The sequence below is a fragment of the Rana temporaria genome, chromosome 4, assembly GCF_905171775.1.
Source record: "Rana temporaria chromosome 4, aRanTem1.1, whole genome shotgun sequence".
Classification (NCBI taxonomy): Eukaryota; Metazoa; Chordata; class Amphibia; order Anura; family Ranidae; genus Rana; species Rana temporaria.
The window spans coordinates 400,608,659-400,623,150 of record NC_053492.1 but is presented as its reverse complement, the minus strand read 5'-3'; the positions used below and the strand labels follow the sequence as shown (position 1 = coordinate 400,623,150).

The following is a 14,492-nucleotide window of genomic DNA, read 5'->3' as shown; positions in this document are numbered from 1 at the left end:
CCACGTCTCGGCAGGGACGTACAGGTACGCCAATGTGCCTGTACGTGCCATTCTGCCGATGTAAAGTTTAAAAAAAAAAAAAAAGCATTTTAGATGTGTATAACAGAGCCTTGGAAATGTATTCAAACCCCTTGAAATTTTCCACATTTTGTCATGTTACAACCAAAACTATAAAATGTATTTTATTTTATGTGATGGAACACAAAGTGGCACATAATTGTGAAGTGGAAGAAAAATTTGAAATTGTTTTAAAAAATTGCAAATAAATATGTGAAAAGTGTGGTGTCATTTGTATGGCGCCCCCTGAGTCAATACTTTGCAGAACCGCCTTTCAGCTGCAAGTCTTTTCGGGGATGTCTCTACCAGCTTTGCACATCTAGGAGAGAAATTTCTACCCATTCTTCTTGCAAAATAGCTCAAGTTCTGTCAGGATGGATGAGAGCGTCTGTGAACAGCAATTTTCAAGACGTGCCACAGATTCTCAATTGGATTTAGGTCTGGACTTTGACTGGGCCATTCTAACACATGAATATGCTTTGATCTAAACCATTCCATTGTCGCTCTGGCTGTATGTTTAGGGTCGTTCTCCTGCTGCAAGGTGCCCCCAGTCTCAAGTCTTTTTGCAGACTCTAACCAATTTTCTCTAAGATTACCCTGGATTTGGCTCCATCCATCTTCCCATCAATTCTGACCATCTTCCCTGTCCCTGCTGAAGAAATGCATCCTCACAACATGTTGCCACACCATGTTCACAGTGGGGATGGTGTGTTGAGGGTGATGATGTAGTGTTACATTTCCGCCACACAAAGCGTTTTGCTTTTAGGCCAAAAAGTTCAATTTTGGTCTTTCTGACCAGAGCACCTTCTTCCACATGTTTGCTGTGTCCCCCACATGGCTTCTAGCAAACTGCAAACAGGACTTCTTATGGCTTTTTTTTCTTGCCACTCTTCCATAAAGGCCAGATTTGGGAGTGCACGACTAATAGTTGTCCTGTGGACAGATTCTCCCACCTGAGCTGTGGATCTCTGCAGATCCTCTAGAGCAGAGATGTCAAACACAAGGCCCGCGTGCCGAATCCGGCCCTCCAGGCCAATTTCATGTGGCCCTCGCACCCTCCTGCAGCTGCAGGAGAGCTTCAGCCCTCCTCTGGTCCTCCTACAGACCCTTCATTTCTACTTTCAAGCAATGCATCCAGCTTCTTCCCAGCAGCAGCATAAGGAAAGGGGGGTGCACTGTGATGTAAGGGAGAGTGGGGGACTCAACTTCTGATGGTGGGGGGGCTCTTGACATCTAAGATATGGGGGAGGGGAATGCGCTGGACATCTAATCTTACAGATACAACCGGCCCTTTTGAGGGCTATAATAATGCTCATGCGGCCCACGATAAAATTGAGTTCGACACCCCTGCTCTAGAGTTACCATGGGCCTCTTGGCTGCTTTTTCTGATTAATACTCTCCTTGCCCGGCCTCTCAGTTTTAGTGGACGCCCCGTTTCTTGGTAGGTTTGCAGTTGTGTCATACTTTATTTTTTTTATTTTTTTTATATTATTTTTATAATCTAACCCTGCTTTAAACTTTTCCATGACTTTATTCTAGAGCTGCATGATTAATTGTCAAGAATTGTTATCGTGATTTTTTTTTTTTCCGCGATCTTGACAAAGTATTTCCCGATCTTTTGTATGCAGAGAATTCTCTCTGCTCTCAGCCATCAAAAGTCCAGGCAGTCTGCCAAGTTTTACAACATTCTTTTATCAGTGGAATGTTAATAAACATTGTATCAATTTGTCTTTTACATCAAAGGAATAGACTTATGGATGTAAATTAGGAAAGTTTAACCACTTAAAGGAGTTCTCTGACCTAAAACTTGTAACCCCCGCTGTGCCCGGGCTGTAAAACTATACAAAATAAACTTTCACTTACCTGCCTACGATCCCCCGTTGTTCCGATATCGCCGTCCCGGTCTCTTCCGCTTCCTGCGTGTCGGTGACTCATAGTGCGCTCAGCCTATCAGCGGCCGCAGCAATGTCCCGTCGCGGCCGCTGATAGGCTGAGCGCACTATGAGTCACCGACACGCAGGAAGCGGAAGAGACCGGGACCGGAGAACGGGACGGCGATATCGGAACAACGGGGGATCGTAGGCAGGTAAGTGAAAGTTTATTTTGTATAGTTTTACAGCCCGGGCACAGCGGGGGTTAAAAGTTTTAGGTCAGAGAACTCCTTTAAACACTAAACCTTTTTCTGACTGTTGTTTTTTAAGTTAAAATCATTTTTTTATTTTTTTAGCTTGAAAATTACTTGGAATATGTATATATAATACATTTTTTTAGTAGAGACTAAAATGGTGGTTGTTGCAATATTTTATGTCGCACTGTATTTGCACTGCGGTCTTTCAAATGCAATTTTTTGGGAAAAATTACTTTAATGAATTACAAAAAAAAAAAAAAAACTAACCAGTAAAGTTAGCCCAAATTTTTTTTGGAGATAATGTGAAAGATTTTGCGCCGCGAGAATTGTGATCTTTATTCTAAGCAAAAAAAAAAATTGTGATTCTCATTTTGGCCAGAATCGTGCAGCTCTATCCCTGTCCTGTCTAGTGTGTTCCTTGGCCTTCATGATGCTGTTTGTTCACGAAGGCCCCTTTCACATTGAGGAGTTTTTCAGGCGGTACAGTGCTAAAAATAGCGCTGCTATCCCGCCTGAAAAACTCCTTCTCTGCAGACTCAATGTGAAAGCCCGAGGGCTTTCACACTGAGGCGATGCGCTGGCGGGAGACAAAAAAATCTCCTGTCAGCAGCATCTTTGGAGCGGTGAGAGGAGCGGCATGTATACCGCTCCTTCCCATTGAAAACAATGGGAAACCACGGCAATACCGCCCGCAATGCGCCTCCTATTGAGGCGCATTGCGGGCGGTATTAACCCTTTATTCGGCCGCTAGCGGGGGGTTAATAACGCACCGCTAGCAGCTGGTTCTCGCGGCGGTATAGCGCCGCTATTTTTAGCGGCGATATACCGCCACCGCGGCTACAGGTCCAATGTGAAAGGGGCCTAAGGTTCTCTAATAAACTTCTGAGGGCTTCACAGCAGATGGACTCAATTTACTAGTTGGGTGACTTCTGAAGGCAATTGGTTCCACTAGATTTTCGTTGGGGGGGATCGGAGGAAGGGGGGCTGAATACAAATGCACGCCACACTTTTCACATATTTGTAAAAAAAAATTGAAAACCATTTATCATTTTTCTTCCACTTTGTGTTGGTCCATCACATAAAATCCCAATAAAATACATTTACGTTTTTTGTTTGTAACATGACAAAATGTGGAAAAATTCAAGGGGTATGAATACTTTTTCAAGTCACTGTACAAGCGTTTCATAGCTTTAGATCTTGTTTAGCCAGTATGAAGCACTAGGGGGAGGAGAGGGAGAGGAAATTGGGGATGGAGAGCTGCTATTTCAGCGTTTTAAGAGTGTTTTTGTGGTTAAGTCAGGCATTGAAGTCTATGGGGCCAAAAAAGCTTGTAATCTGCCAAAAGGAAGCTCATGTACTATGTACTTGAGCTTCAGGTGACAGAACACCTTTGAAATGAATGCAATTTTGCTTGTAGGACATTTTGGAACTTTGGAGTGGAGTGTTTTACAAGTTGAAAATCGCTCAGGTGTAAATGGGACCTTGGGCTCCGTTCACACCTAGGCATTTTTGGATGATTTTCTGCTCTTATGTCGCGTACACACGACTGTTTTTCGGGCTCTAAAAAATGACGTTTTTTTTTTAATGTCGTTAAAAACGATCGTGTGTGGGCTTCAGAGCATTTTTCACGATCTGAAAAATGGGCATTAAAAATTTCGAACATGCTCTATTTTTTCACAACAATTTTAACGTTGTAAAAAATGATCGTGTGGGCTTTAATGACGTGAAAAACCTGTGCATGCTCAGAAGTAAGTTATGAGACGGGAGCGCTCGTTCTGGTAAAACTACCGTTCATAATGGAGTAAGCACATTCATCACGCTGTAACAGACAGAAAAGCGCAAATCGTCTTTTACAAACACGAAATCGGCTAAAGCAGCCCAAAGGGTGGCGCCATCCGAATGGAACTTCCCCTTTATAGTGCCGTTGTACGTCACCGTGCTTTGCTAGAGCATTTTTTTTTTTTTTTTTTTGCGATCGTGTGTAGGCAAGGCCGTTTTAACGATCGGGTTGAAAAAAACATTGTTTTTTCTAGACCCTTAAAAACGTCATTTTTTAGAACCTGAAAAACGGTCGTGTGTACGCAGCATAAACCTCAGCTCTAAAAACTCCAAATCCCATTAATTTCAATGGGCCCTGTTCACATCTGAGCGTTCTGTGGCCTTACGCAAAATGCCCATCACTCAAAGTACATGAGCTTCTCTTTTGGCAGTTTACAAGCGTTTTACTGCTTTTCATTGGTCACTTGTCAACTCAAACTGCCTGCACAAAAAATGCTGCAAAAACGCCATAAAAAATGCCTGTAAAAATAGCAACGCCTAGATATGAACTGAGCCTTAAAGGGGTTGTAAAGGTAAAAAAAAAATTACCCCTAAATAGCTTCCTTTACCTTAGTGCAGTCCTCCTTCACTTACCTCATCCTTCCATTTTGCTTTTAAATGTCCTTATTTCTTCTGAGAAATTCTCACTTCCTGTTGTTCTGTCTGTAACTACACACCGTAATGCAAGGCTTTCTCCCTGGTGTGGAGAAAGCCTCTTGAGGGGGGAGGGGGCGAGCAGGAGTGTCAGGACGCCCACTAACGCACAGCTCCTTTTTCTATCTGCAAAGTAGAGAGCGTCCTGACCCTCCTGCTCGCCCCCTCAAGAGGCTTTCTCCACACCAGGGAGAAAGCCTTGCATTACTGTGTGGAGTTACAGACAGAAGAACAGGAAGTGAGGATTTCTCAGAAGAAATAGGGACATTTAAAAGCAAAATGGAAGGATGAGGTAAGTGACTGCACTAAGGTAAAGGAAGCTATTTAGGGTTTTGTTTTTTTTACCTTTACAACCCCTTTAATGTAATCTGTCACATAATTACATTTGATTGCACATTTGATTTTCCCATTTAAAGAGATCTGAAGGCCATTTAACCTTTAGAGATCAGTGTATATTACAAACCTTGTTTCTCTAAAGCGGAACAGTCCTTTTTTTTCCATCTTTCCATCTATTAAATCTTCTGTCCTTTTTGTTTTTTTTTAACTTTGGATAGTAAAACATTTTGTTTTCTGCCTTATACAGCCCCCTTCCTGTTTCTTGTCTGGAATAAAGCCTAGGCTTATGACATCATGCCCAGCTCTCTCTCACTCTAGTGAGAGTTTGCTAGGAAGGGAGGGGGGGTGAGTCATACAAGGGCCATTGGGAGCTGCAGAGCTGGAGGTGTGTCTCTCTCACTCTAGTGAGAGTTTGCTAGGAAGGGAGGGGGGGTGAGTCATACAAGGGCCGATGAGAGCTGCAGAGCCGGAGGTGTGTGTCTGTGTAAATCTAGGAAGTGAACAGGCAGCAGCTTCAGCTGCCCACAGTTAAAATGGATGCAGCCAGACTAAAGCCCCATACATACGATCTGACTTTTTGCCAGCAAACTTCAAAATGAGCAGGTTTTCAAAAAAATCCGACCGTGTGTACGCTCCATCAGACAACATTTTTTATTTTTTCATCGGACAAAAGTTCGCTCTGCAAACGAACAAACTTTTCGGCAACAAAAGTCCTACGGTGCAAAGTCCTATCGTGTGTACAGAAGTCCATACACGCATGCTCAGAACCAATGTTGAAATCAACGAACAATAGCAGAAGTTGACCAAAGGGTGGCGGTAAAGAGCAGGAAAAACCACGTGATTTTGGGAAAGTTTGCAGAAAAAGTGATGTGTGTATGCTATGGGTGTCAAACAAAAATCCACAGAAAATTTTGAAGTCCTACCGTGTATGAGGTTTTAGTGGGGGAGATTTCTGCAGCATATGGGCAAGTACAGAATCAGTGGGTGTATATATATAGTGCAAACAATGGACTCCCTACATTTTTTTTTTTTTTTAATTCATGATACAAAATAATGAGATTTTGTAAACCTGACTTGCCCTACTGATTCCTGTGAAGTATAGAACTTAATAGTATGTCGGTTTAAATCTTTGTAGGTTTAACTTGATGTCAAACGCTTTCTTTTGTTGTCCCAGATTACTAATGATGTTGTCGATCATGTGTTCGTTTCCAGGCCAGCTCAGAGGTGACCAACCAAGTCATCTGAAAGGGGACAATTTCTTCAAACTTACATGCAGTGACTGTGCAGAAGACGGCAAAGAGCATTTTGAGCGTTTAAGGCTGACTTGGCAGCAGGTAAATAAAAGAGCAGATTTAGAATGGACCGAGGTTAACTTGGATGTTAGATTTAGTTTTTCTTGGTATTGTACCTATTCTGCTAATTATGAGTATCAGAGGTGAAATCATTAATTGGTGTTACGCCAACATTCTACTCCATATATGAAAATAGAGATACAGTAAAACCTTGAATTGTGATCATAATTCGTTCCAGCTTGTAATCCAAAGCACTTGTATATCAAAACGAATTTCCCCATAAGATACAATGGAAACTCAGATGATTCATTCCACAACCATTTATTCATAAGTCCTTCAGTTTACAGTCCATGTAAAAAGATTATAGCAATGTGATAAGTTGTGTAACCATAAAATGTCCATCCACAAGGGGATTAGAAGGAAAATCCAACAGGAGTTACAGAATCTAAAAGAGAAGAGAGGCCCCTCTAAGTGTAGCAATATGGTTACATTTAATGAAGGTAGAACATTTAGAAACTCACATGGTTGATGATTAAAACAGGCACATCGAAGTATGCATTCATCCGGGGTAAAGCTGTCCACATAGACCAGGAATGGGCAAACTACGGCTCGGCGGACCTTTTAATCCGGCCCCCACCCGCGATCTCCTCGTGCCGCGATCGCCGCTAATTGAGGCCACGGCTTTGCGGCCTAGGTTTTGAGGGGGCTGGAGCGAGGTGAGTGCAGATAGGCTGCGGGCGCTCCGCCTCCAGCCGCCTCTCGCCCCGTGGGATTGGGGAGGGCGGTGCCACCTACGTCACTGCCACGGGGAGACATAGGAAAGGAGCTGGCCGGAGGCTGCAGATAACACGGCGGTCACATGATCACACAGCGCGCGAACAGCATGATATAGTAAGAGAGGCCAAAAAGAATACTTTAAAATCACTGTGCCATCAATTGTCACCACTGTACCATGCCAAATGCATCCACTGTGCCATGCCATCAAACGCAGCCACTGTGCCATCAATTCTAGTTTTGTAAAATAACTCTCTTTATGCTTTTCTACCATAAATTAATCTAAACATTTAATGTTACAAATTTTAATTTAATTTATATTAATTCACACATACACGCCGTCCATCTACTCTTGGTCCGGCCCCCGGGTCCAATATATGAATCCATTGCGGCCCTCGAGTCAAAAAGTTTGCCCACCCCTGACATAGACCATCCTCCACTCCGCCGGCTCTTGCCGCTGTCAGTCTGCAATTATGACCGGGAAGACTACCCTGAAAGCGAGGCTTGAAGCGCTCGTGGAGCGCATCATGAAAAGGGATCACGTCGATGGTGGTGCAGAGAATGATCTATGTGGACAGCTTTACTCCGGTCCGGATCCCTGCATATTTAGATGTGCCTGTATTAATCATCAACCATGTGAGTTGCTAAATGTTGTACCTTCTTTAAATGTAACCATATTGCTACACTTAGAGGCGTCTTTCTTCTCTTTTATACTCTGTTGTGACATGACGCTACTCTTGTATCAAGTCAAGATGTATTAAACAATTTTGCTTGTCTTGCAAAACGCTCTCAAACCAAGGTTTTACTGTGCCTTTAAAAAAAATAAAATAAAATCAGCATCTGGACAGGTAAAGTTCCATATGCTATTCTCAAAGCAGCTGTAAAAAAAAAAAAAAAAAAAAAAAAAAAAAGATGTAATGTTCATCGGTAGAACAGAAACTGAACCTTTTTCATATTGGGCTTCTGCACGTAGGGTGGGGGAGAACTGTAAGGCTCCAATCACATTAGCACATCTCCCAAGTCCCATGATTTCCATTTCGACTTTGATGTGACTTTGATCCGACTCTACAATCTCTGGACCAAAGGCGCATCAAAAGTTACACCAATGTAGTGCAGACACCTTTTCAGAGTGTTGCCACCAGGCACTTTCACCCCCTTCCTGCCCAGGCCAGTTTTCAGCTTTCAGCACTGTCACACTTTGAATGACAATTGTGTGGTCATGCAACCCTGTACCCAAAATAAATGTCGTAATTTTTTGGAGCCTGTGCTTTCTTTTGGTGGTTATTAATCACCACTGGATTTTTTTTTGCTAAACAAATGACTGAAAATGTTAAGGAAAACTTTATTTTTTTATTTACAACATTTTATAACAAACTAAGTAATTTTCTCCTTCACGGATAGGCGGCACTGATGAGGTGGCATTAATTGGCCCTGACAAGCATCATTGGTGGGCACTGCCGTAGTCATGCTGTTGAAGGGGCATGGCACTACAATATCCTGACTAACAGCTACTGGGACAAGTTCACTGACTGGTGCATTAAAGCGGGGGTTCACCCTAAAAACGATTTTCTAACATTACATCCAGCTCACTCTCTACATTCACAGTATGCCGTTTTTTTTTGTGCTGTACATACCTCGTACAGCTATTTTCTTCCCTGGCTTCCGGGTCGGGACTCCCGCGGGAGTGGGCGTTCCTATCCAGCAGGTGATTGACGTGATGACAAAAACGACCTCACCCCGTCGCATAAGGAGCGCCACGAGTTGCCGAAAGAAGCCGAACGTCGTGCGCAGGCGCCGTATAGCGCCGACTCGCCGTTCAGGTTCTTTTGGCAGCTCGTGATGCTCCTTATGCGACGGGGTGAGGTCGTTTTTAGGGTGAACCCCCGCTTTAAGGGGTGACATGTAAACAGAAGCAAAATATATACAGTGTTTCCCGAAAATAAGCCCAGTCTTATATTATATTAATTTTGGCAACAAAAGACACAGTAGGGCTTATTTTCAGGGTAGGTCTTGCCATGTAATGTGCTGTCTTCTCTCTCTCACTGCCTGACAGGAATACCCAGTGTGAACGGAGTTAAAATGCTTGTAAAATCCTATAATCCACTCTATAACAGTAGTATATATTGTACAATGTGTGTTTCTGTATAATTGTGCCAAATACTTTTGTTATAGCTTCTGTGACCCGCTTCTGTGACCCGCCGGAGCTCTCTTTCCTGCAATTATATTACAGAAACACACACATTGTACATTATATATTACTGTAATAAAGTGGATTATAGGATTTTACAAGCGTTTTAAACTAGGACTTATTTTCGGGGTAGGGCTTATATTGCAGCCCTCCTGGAAAATAACGCTAGGTCTTATTTTCAGGGTAGGTCTTATTTTCGGGGAAACACAGTAGTTATTAAGTTTAGCTTTAATTTGGCTCACAGAGTGACCTGATCGACTCCAGAATTCTGAATTTCCCCGCCCCATAGTAATAGAATGTATTTTTAATTTCGTTATTGTATTCAAAAACATCTAGTTAATCCTTCTCCTCCCCCCCCTTTTTTTTTTTTTTCTGAGCATTTATTCCTAAAATAACTCGTATTGGTGGTTATCTAGCAAATAAAATGATCAGAACTCCAAACGGTCTGAATGATGTGATTCTTGTATTTCAGGTGGTTATGCTGGCCATGTACAACCTGTCCCTGGAAGGATCTGGCCGCCAAGGTTATTTTAGATGGAAGGAAGACATCTGCTCATTTATAGAGAAACACTGGACCTTCTTGCTGGGGAGCAGGTGAGAATTTTAAATGTATATATGCCACTAACTAGGCTAGTTTTCAGTTTTGTGGGTAGATATACTGTTATATCCATTATATATCTAAAGCCAAAACATGTTGTGTGTGTGTTTTTTTCAATTTTGGATGGAGTAGGGGAGGGTTAAAACTGCTGGCAGGTGTTTTTCTTTTTTTCTTGCCTCATTTGCTTATTGGGGAGATTCCCCTCTCTTCCTGTCCTGTAGACTCAGGAAGTGAGAAGATATCTTAAAACTCTGGGGGAAATTCCCTCTTAGGCTGTATTTGCACCTGTAGTGTTTTTTTTTTTTTGGGGGGGGGGGGGGGGGGGTTGTATGCACTTTTGCAGCATCTAGAAAATGACAGATGAGGGATTCTTTATAGCTCTTCTCTGGGATATCATTCACATCGGACACGTTTGACACATTTTTGGAACCATTGTCATTTTCACAGCAAAACGTGCTATAAAAATGCACTGATTACTGTGAAAATGACAATGGCAGTGAAGGGGTTAACCACTAGGGGGGGGCGCTAAGGGGTTAAGTGTGCCCTAAGGGAGTGATTCTTACTGTAGGGGGGCGTGGTTGGACGTGTGACGTCACTGTTCGTCGTTCCCTATAACAGGAAACAGACGATCAGTGACAAGCCACAGAGAAGAACGAGGAAGATTTGTTTACACTCGCCTCTCCCCGTTCTTCAGCTCCTGTGATCCGATCGTGGGACACCGGCGGCGATCGGATCCGCAGGTCCCACGGGCGCGGTCACAAAGCTTCGGACCGGGTTGTGAGCACGCTGCCGGCTGGGCACTTAAAGGGCAACGCACCCGTACGTGCCTGTGCCCAGCCATGCCATTTTGCCGAAATATATATCGGCGTTAGGCGGTCCACAAGTGGTTAAGGGATTTACAGAAATGGAGCAGCTAAATTTTGACGTAGTTTGGGAGAGTAAGCGCACTTAAAATGAGGGTAATCCTCAGGCTTATTTATGTTTTGCACGCTGTCCCTATAACCCTCCCACAGATATTTTTTAAACAAATAAGGAAAGCTTTTACGACTTTTGTCTGGGGGGATAAACATCCCAGGTTAGCATATGAGATTTTGAGGAGACCAAAGGGACCAAAGGGGGAAGGGGGGGTAGGCCTCCCAGATATAGCACTTTACTATAGAGCCATGGCCCCAGTCCGTATTATGAACTGGCAACATGATTAGAAAGGTAAACTATTTGTACCACTGGAGAAAACTTTGTCAGGAACGGATTTGGTGGGAGCACCTTGGATCCCATTCGCATACAGGGGGCTGTCATGATATGCTTCACCATAACAACGTTGTCTATTTGGGATAGAATGAATAAGACAGGTAGGTTTGCCCCCCCCCCCCCCCCCCCCCCCCCCAATATTGCCTATAACCCCTCTGGAGGGTTTCTCATGGTTCCCTCCAGGGGAAGAGAAGGGACGTTTAGAGAGTTGGGGAAGGGAGATCTGGTTCAAAAGCTAGGGGAGGTATCAATGGTGGACTGGAAATACCGGCAATTGACAGACCAGTTTAACAAATGGAAACATCAAATGAGACCAGTAAATTCTATGACTATTTTTGAGGACTGGTGTGTTAACCCTCTGGAACCAGGCCATATGTTATCTCAGATGTACAGATTGGCCCAGAGTGCCCAAAACAAGACAACTCCATATTATATCCGTGAATGGGAGAGGGAGTTGGGCCGCAATTTCACAGTAGAACAAGTGAAGAGGCTGATGGAAACCACACACCACTCCTCAAAAAGCTCTTATATACAAGAGATGTTCTACAAGTTCTTAACTAGATGGTATCGTACACCGACACGCCTGGCCCAGATGTATCCATCGTATGACGCCAACTGTTGGAGGCGGTGTAACCAAAGGGGTTAATTTCTTCATATATGGTGGCACTGCCCCAAGATTGGGATATTCTGCGAAGAGATATCCCCTTGGATAAAAAAATTGACACTAAGACCTATAGAGCTGTCTCCAGTACACTTCCTGTTCCAAGGGATGCCATCATCTATTACGTTCTATAAAATAAGTATTACACCACATTTGCTGAATGCAGAAAAGGCATTAATACCTAGATTTTGGAAGCAATCCAAAGTCCCCAATATAATGTATTGGAAAGGGGAGGTGGAGAGGATAATGGAAGCAGAGAGATGGGTACATACGGTTAAAGGGGTTGTAAAGGTAAACGTTTTTTTACCTTAATGCATCCTAAAGCCCCCGTTTTACTTATCTCACCGTTTGAAAGTCCCGGGCGCGTGCTTGTCATCTTGTTCGGTTCCCAGCCTGGCCGTTGATTGGCTAGGCTGGGCGGATTGATAGCAGCGCAGCCATTGGCTGGCACTGCTGTCAATCACAGCGGATGACGTGGCGCACCGGGGGCGGGGCCGAGTGATGCAGTCGGCGGCTATGGCCGCCGATGTATCACGGGAGCGCGCTCACAAAAGCTTTCCACCATGCGAGGGAGCTCGCATGAAGGTGGAAAGCTTTTCAGAGGAGGAGCCGAGACAGCCGCCGAAGGACCCCAGAAGACAGGTTCGAGGCCACTCTGTGCAAAACGAGCTGCACAGTGGAGGTAAGTATAACATTTGTTATTTAAAAAAAATAATAATCTGCCTTTAGTGTCCCTTTAAGGATCAGCAGAATAAATTCAAAGATATACAACTCCTCTGAAATAGGGATGGACTAGTCTCCTTGGGTTGGGGGCGGATGGGAGGGGGTGGAGAGGAGATGATTTTTATTTTTTTATTTTATTTTTTTAATTCCTTCTTTTTTATTTTATTTTTTTTTCTCTTTTTTTTCTCTTGTTTTGGGAGTAGGGTTTTCCCCCTTTTTATTTTGCCTGTTGGTCTCCCCCCTGGGAAAGGGCACCGTAGAGAAGACTTAATATATAGAAAGAGAGAAAGGATTTACATTTATTTTTTCCACTACACTAATTTTTAGGATAATCTACACAGTAGGGAGGGAGAATACATTTTTAAATAGGCATCGCCTTATGAAAATGATGGGGGTTCCTTCTTTTTTTTGTGTGTTAAGCCCCTCTTTAAAGATTTCGGTTGGCTGGGGCCATAAGAAAGGAGTGGGGTGATTCAAAGAGCTCCTTATTTCAAAGGTGGAAGTTATTTTTCTTTTTTTTTTCCTTTCTCACAAGGTGTTACTAAGCTCCTCCTTTAAAGATTTTTTAAAAGAGTTATTAAGTGTCACGAAATAGGGAACTATTAAGCTCCTTTTTTCAAAGGGGGCAATTATAAAAAACACTTAAAAATGCTCCAATCTGCCCAATTTGAGCTACAAAAAAACACTTTAGAACCTTTTTGAGCTTCAGGCATTTGGCTTCAGGTGACTTGTAGTAGAGATTTGAGCCATCTCCATAGAGAATATTTTTTATTTTTCTTCTTCAGCGTTTTGGAGCTTCAAGCTTTCTGTGAATGGGGTCCTAAAGAGGTATCCCAAGTGATTTATAATATATTTTAATAAGTACAACTTCTGGTAGTACTGTGGTAAATCGGTCAATTAAACCATTTTTATGTATTTTAGTCTGTTTAATTTCTTTTTAAGTATTTTTGTATCGATTTTCATCTTGAAGGTATATGTATGTGTATATATATATATATATATATATATATATATATATATATACCCCCAGTTGTGCTCATAAGTTTGCATACCCTGGCAGAATTTGATTTCTTGATGACCCTGATCAAAAGTTTACATACCCCAGTTCTTAATACCATGTAATGCCCCCTTTAACATCAATGACAGCTTGAAATATTTTGTGGTATTTGTGGATGAGGCTCTTTATCTTCTCAGATGGTAAAGCTGCCCATTCCTCTTGGCAAAAAGCCCTCCAGTTCCTGTAAATTCTTGGGCTGTCTTGCATGAACTGCACATTTGAGATCTTCCCGGAGTGGCTCAATGATATTGAGGTCAGGAGACTGAGATGGCCTCTCCACTTTACTTTATTCACTTATTCACTTTATTCTGCTGTAGCCAATGACAGGTCAACTTGGCCTTGTGTTTTGGGTCATTGTAATGTTGGAATGTCCAAGTACGTCCCATGCGCAGCTGCCTGGCTGATGAATGCAAATGGTCCTCCAGGATTTTTTCACAACATACTGCATTCATCTTGCCACCAAATTTCCTGTGCCTTTGTAGCTCACACATCCCTAAAACATCAGCGATCCATCTCCGTGTTTCACAGTAGGAAAATGTAGCTTTTTGGCCACAACCATAAACTCTTCATTTGCAGAGGAGTCAACTAGGCCTATGATGATAGGTACTCCACCTTTCATCATAGGCCTTGTTGACTCCTCTCCAAATGTAGCGTTTAGGCCTTTTGGCCACAACCATCATTTTGGTCCAATCACTCCAAATGACTTTGTGCCAGAAGGTCTGTCTCTCTGCTTTTTGGCGTATTTTAAGCGGGATACTTTGTGGCATTTGTGTAGTAATGGCTTTCTTCTGGCGATTTGACCATGCAGCCCATCTTTCTCCTTATTGTGCATCTTGAAACAGCCACACCACATGTTTTCAGAGAGTCCTGTATTTCACCTGAAGTTATTTGTGGGCTTTTCTTTGCATCCCGAACAATTTTCCTGGCAGTTGAGGCTGAATTTTTAGTTGGTCTACCT

General features: G+C 42.9%; 1 protein-coding gene across 2 annotated transcripts in view; it reads left to right on the top strand.

Annotated features, from left to right (window-relative positions):
* KAT14 (lysine acetyltransferase 14) overlaps window positions 1-14,492 on the top strand; it is a 68,667-nt gene that overhangs the window by 6,124 nt on the left and 48,051 nt on the right. For both annotated transcript variants that reach the window (XM_040351196.1, XM_040351195.1), the window contains exons 2-3: window positions 6,206-6,327; window positions 9,720-9,841. In XM_040351196.1, the coding sequence (XP_040207130.1) occupies window positions 6,206-6,327; window positions 9,720-9,841 (244 nt within the window). The remainder of the gene's footprint in view (window positions 1-6,205; window positions 6,328-9,719; window positions 9,842-14,492) is intronic.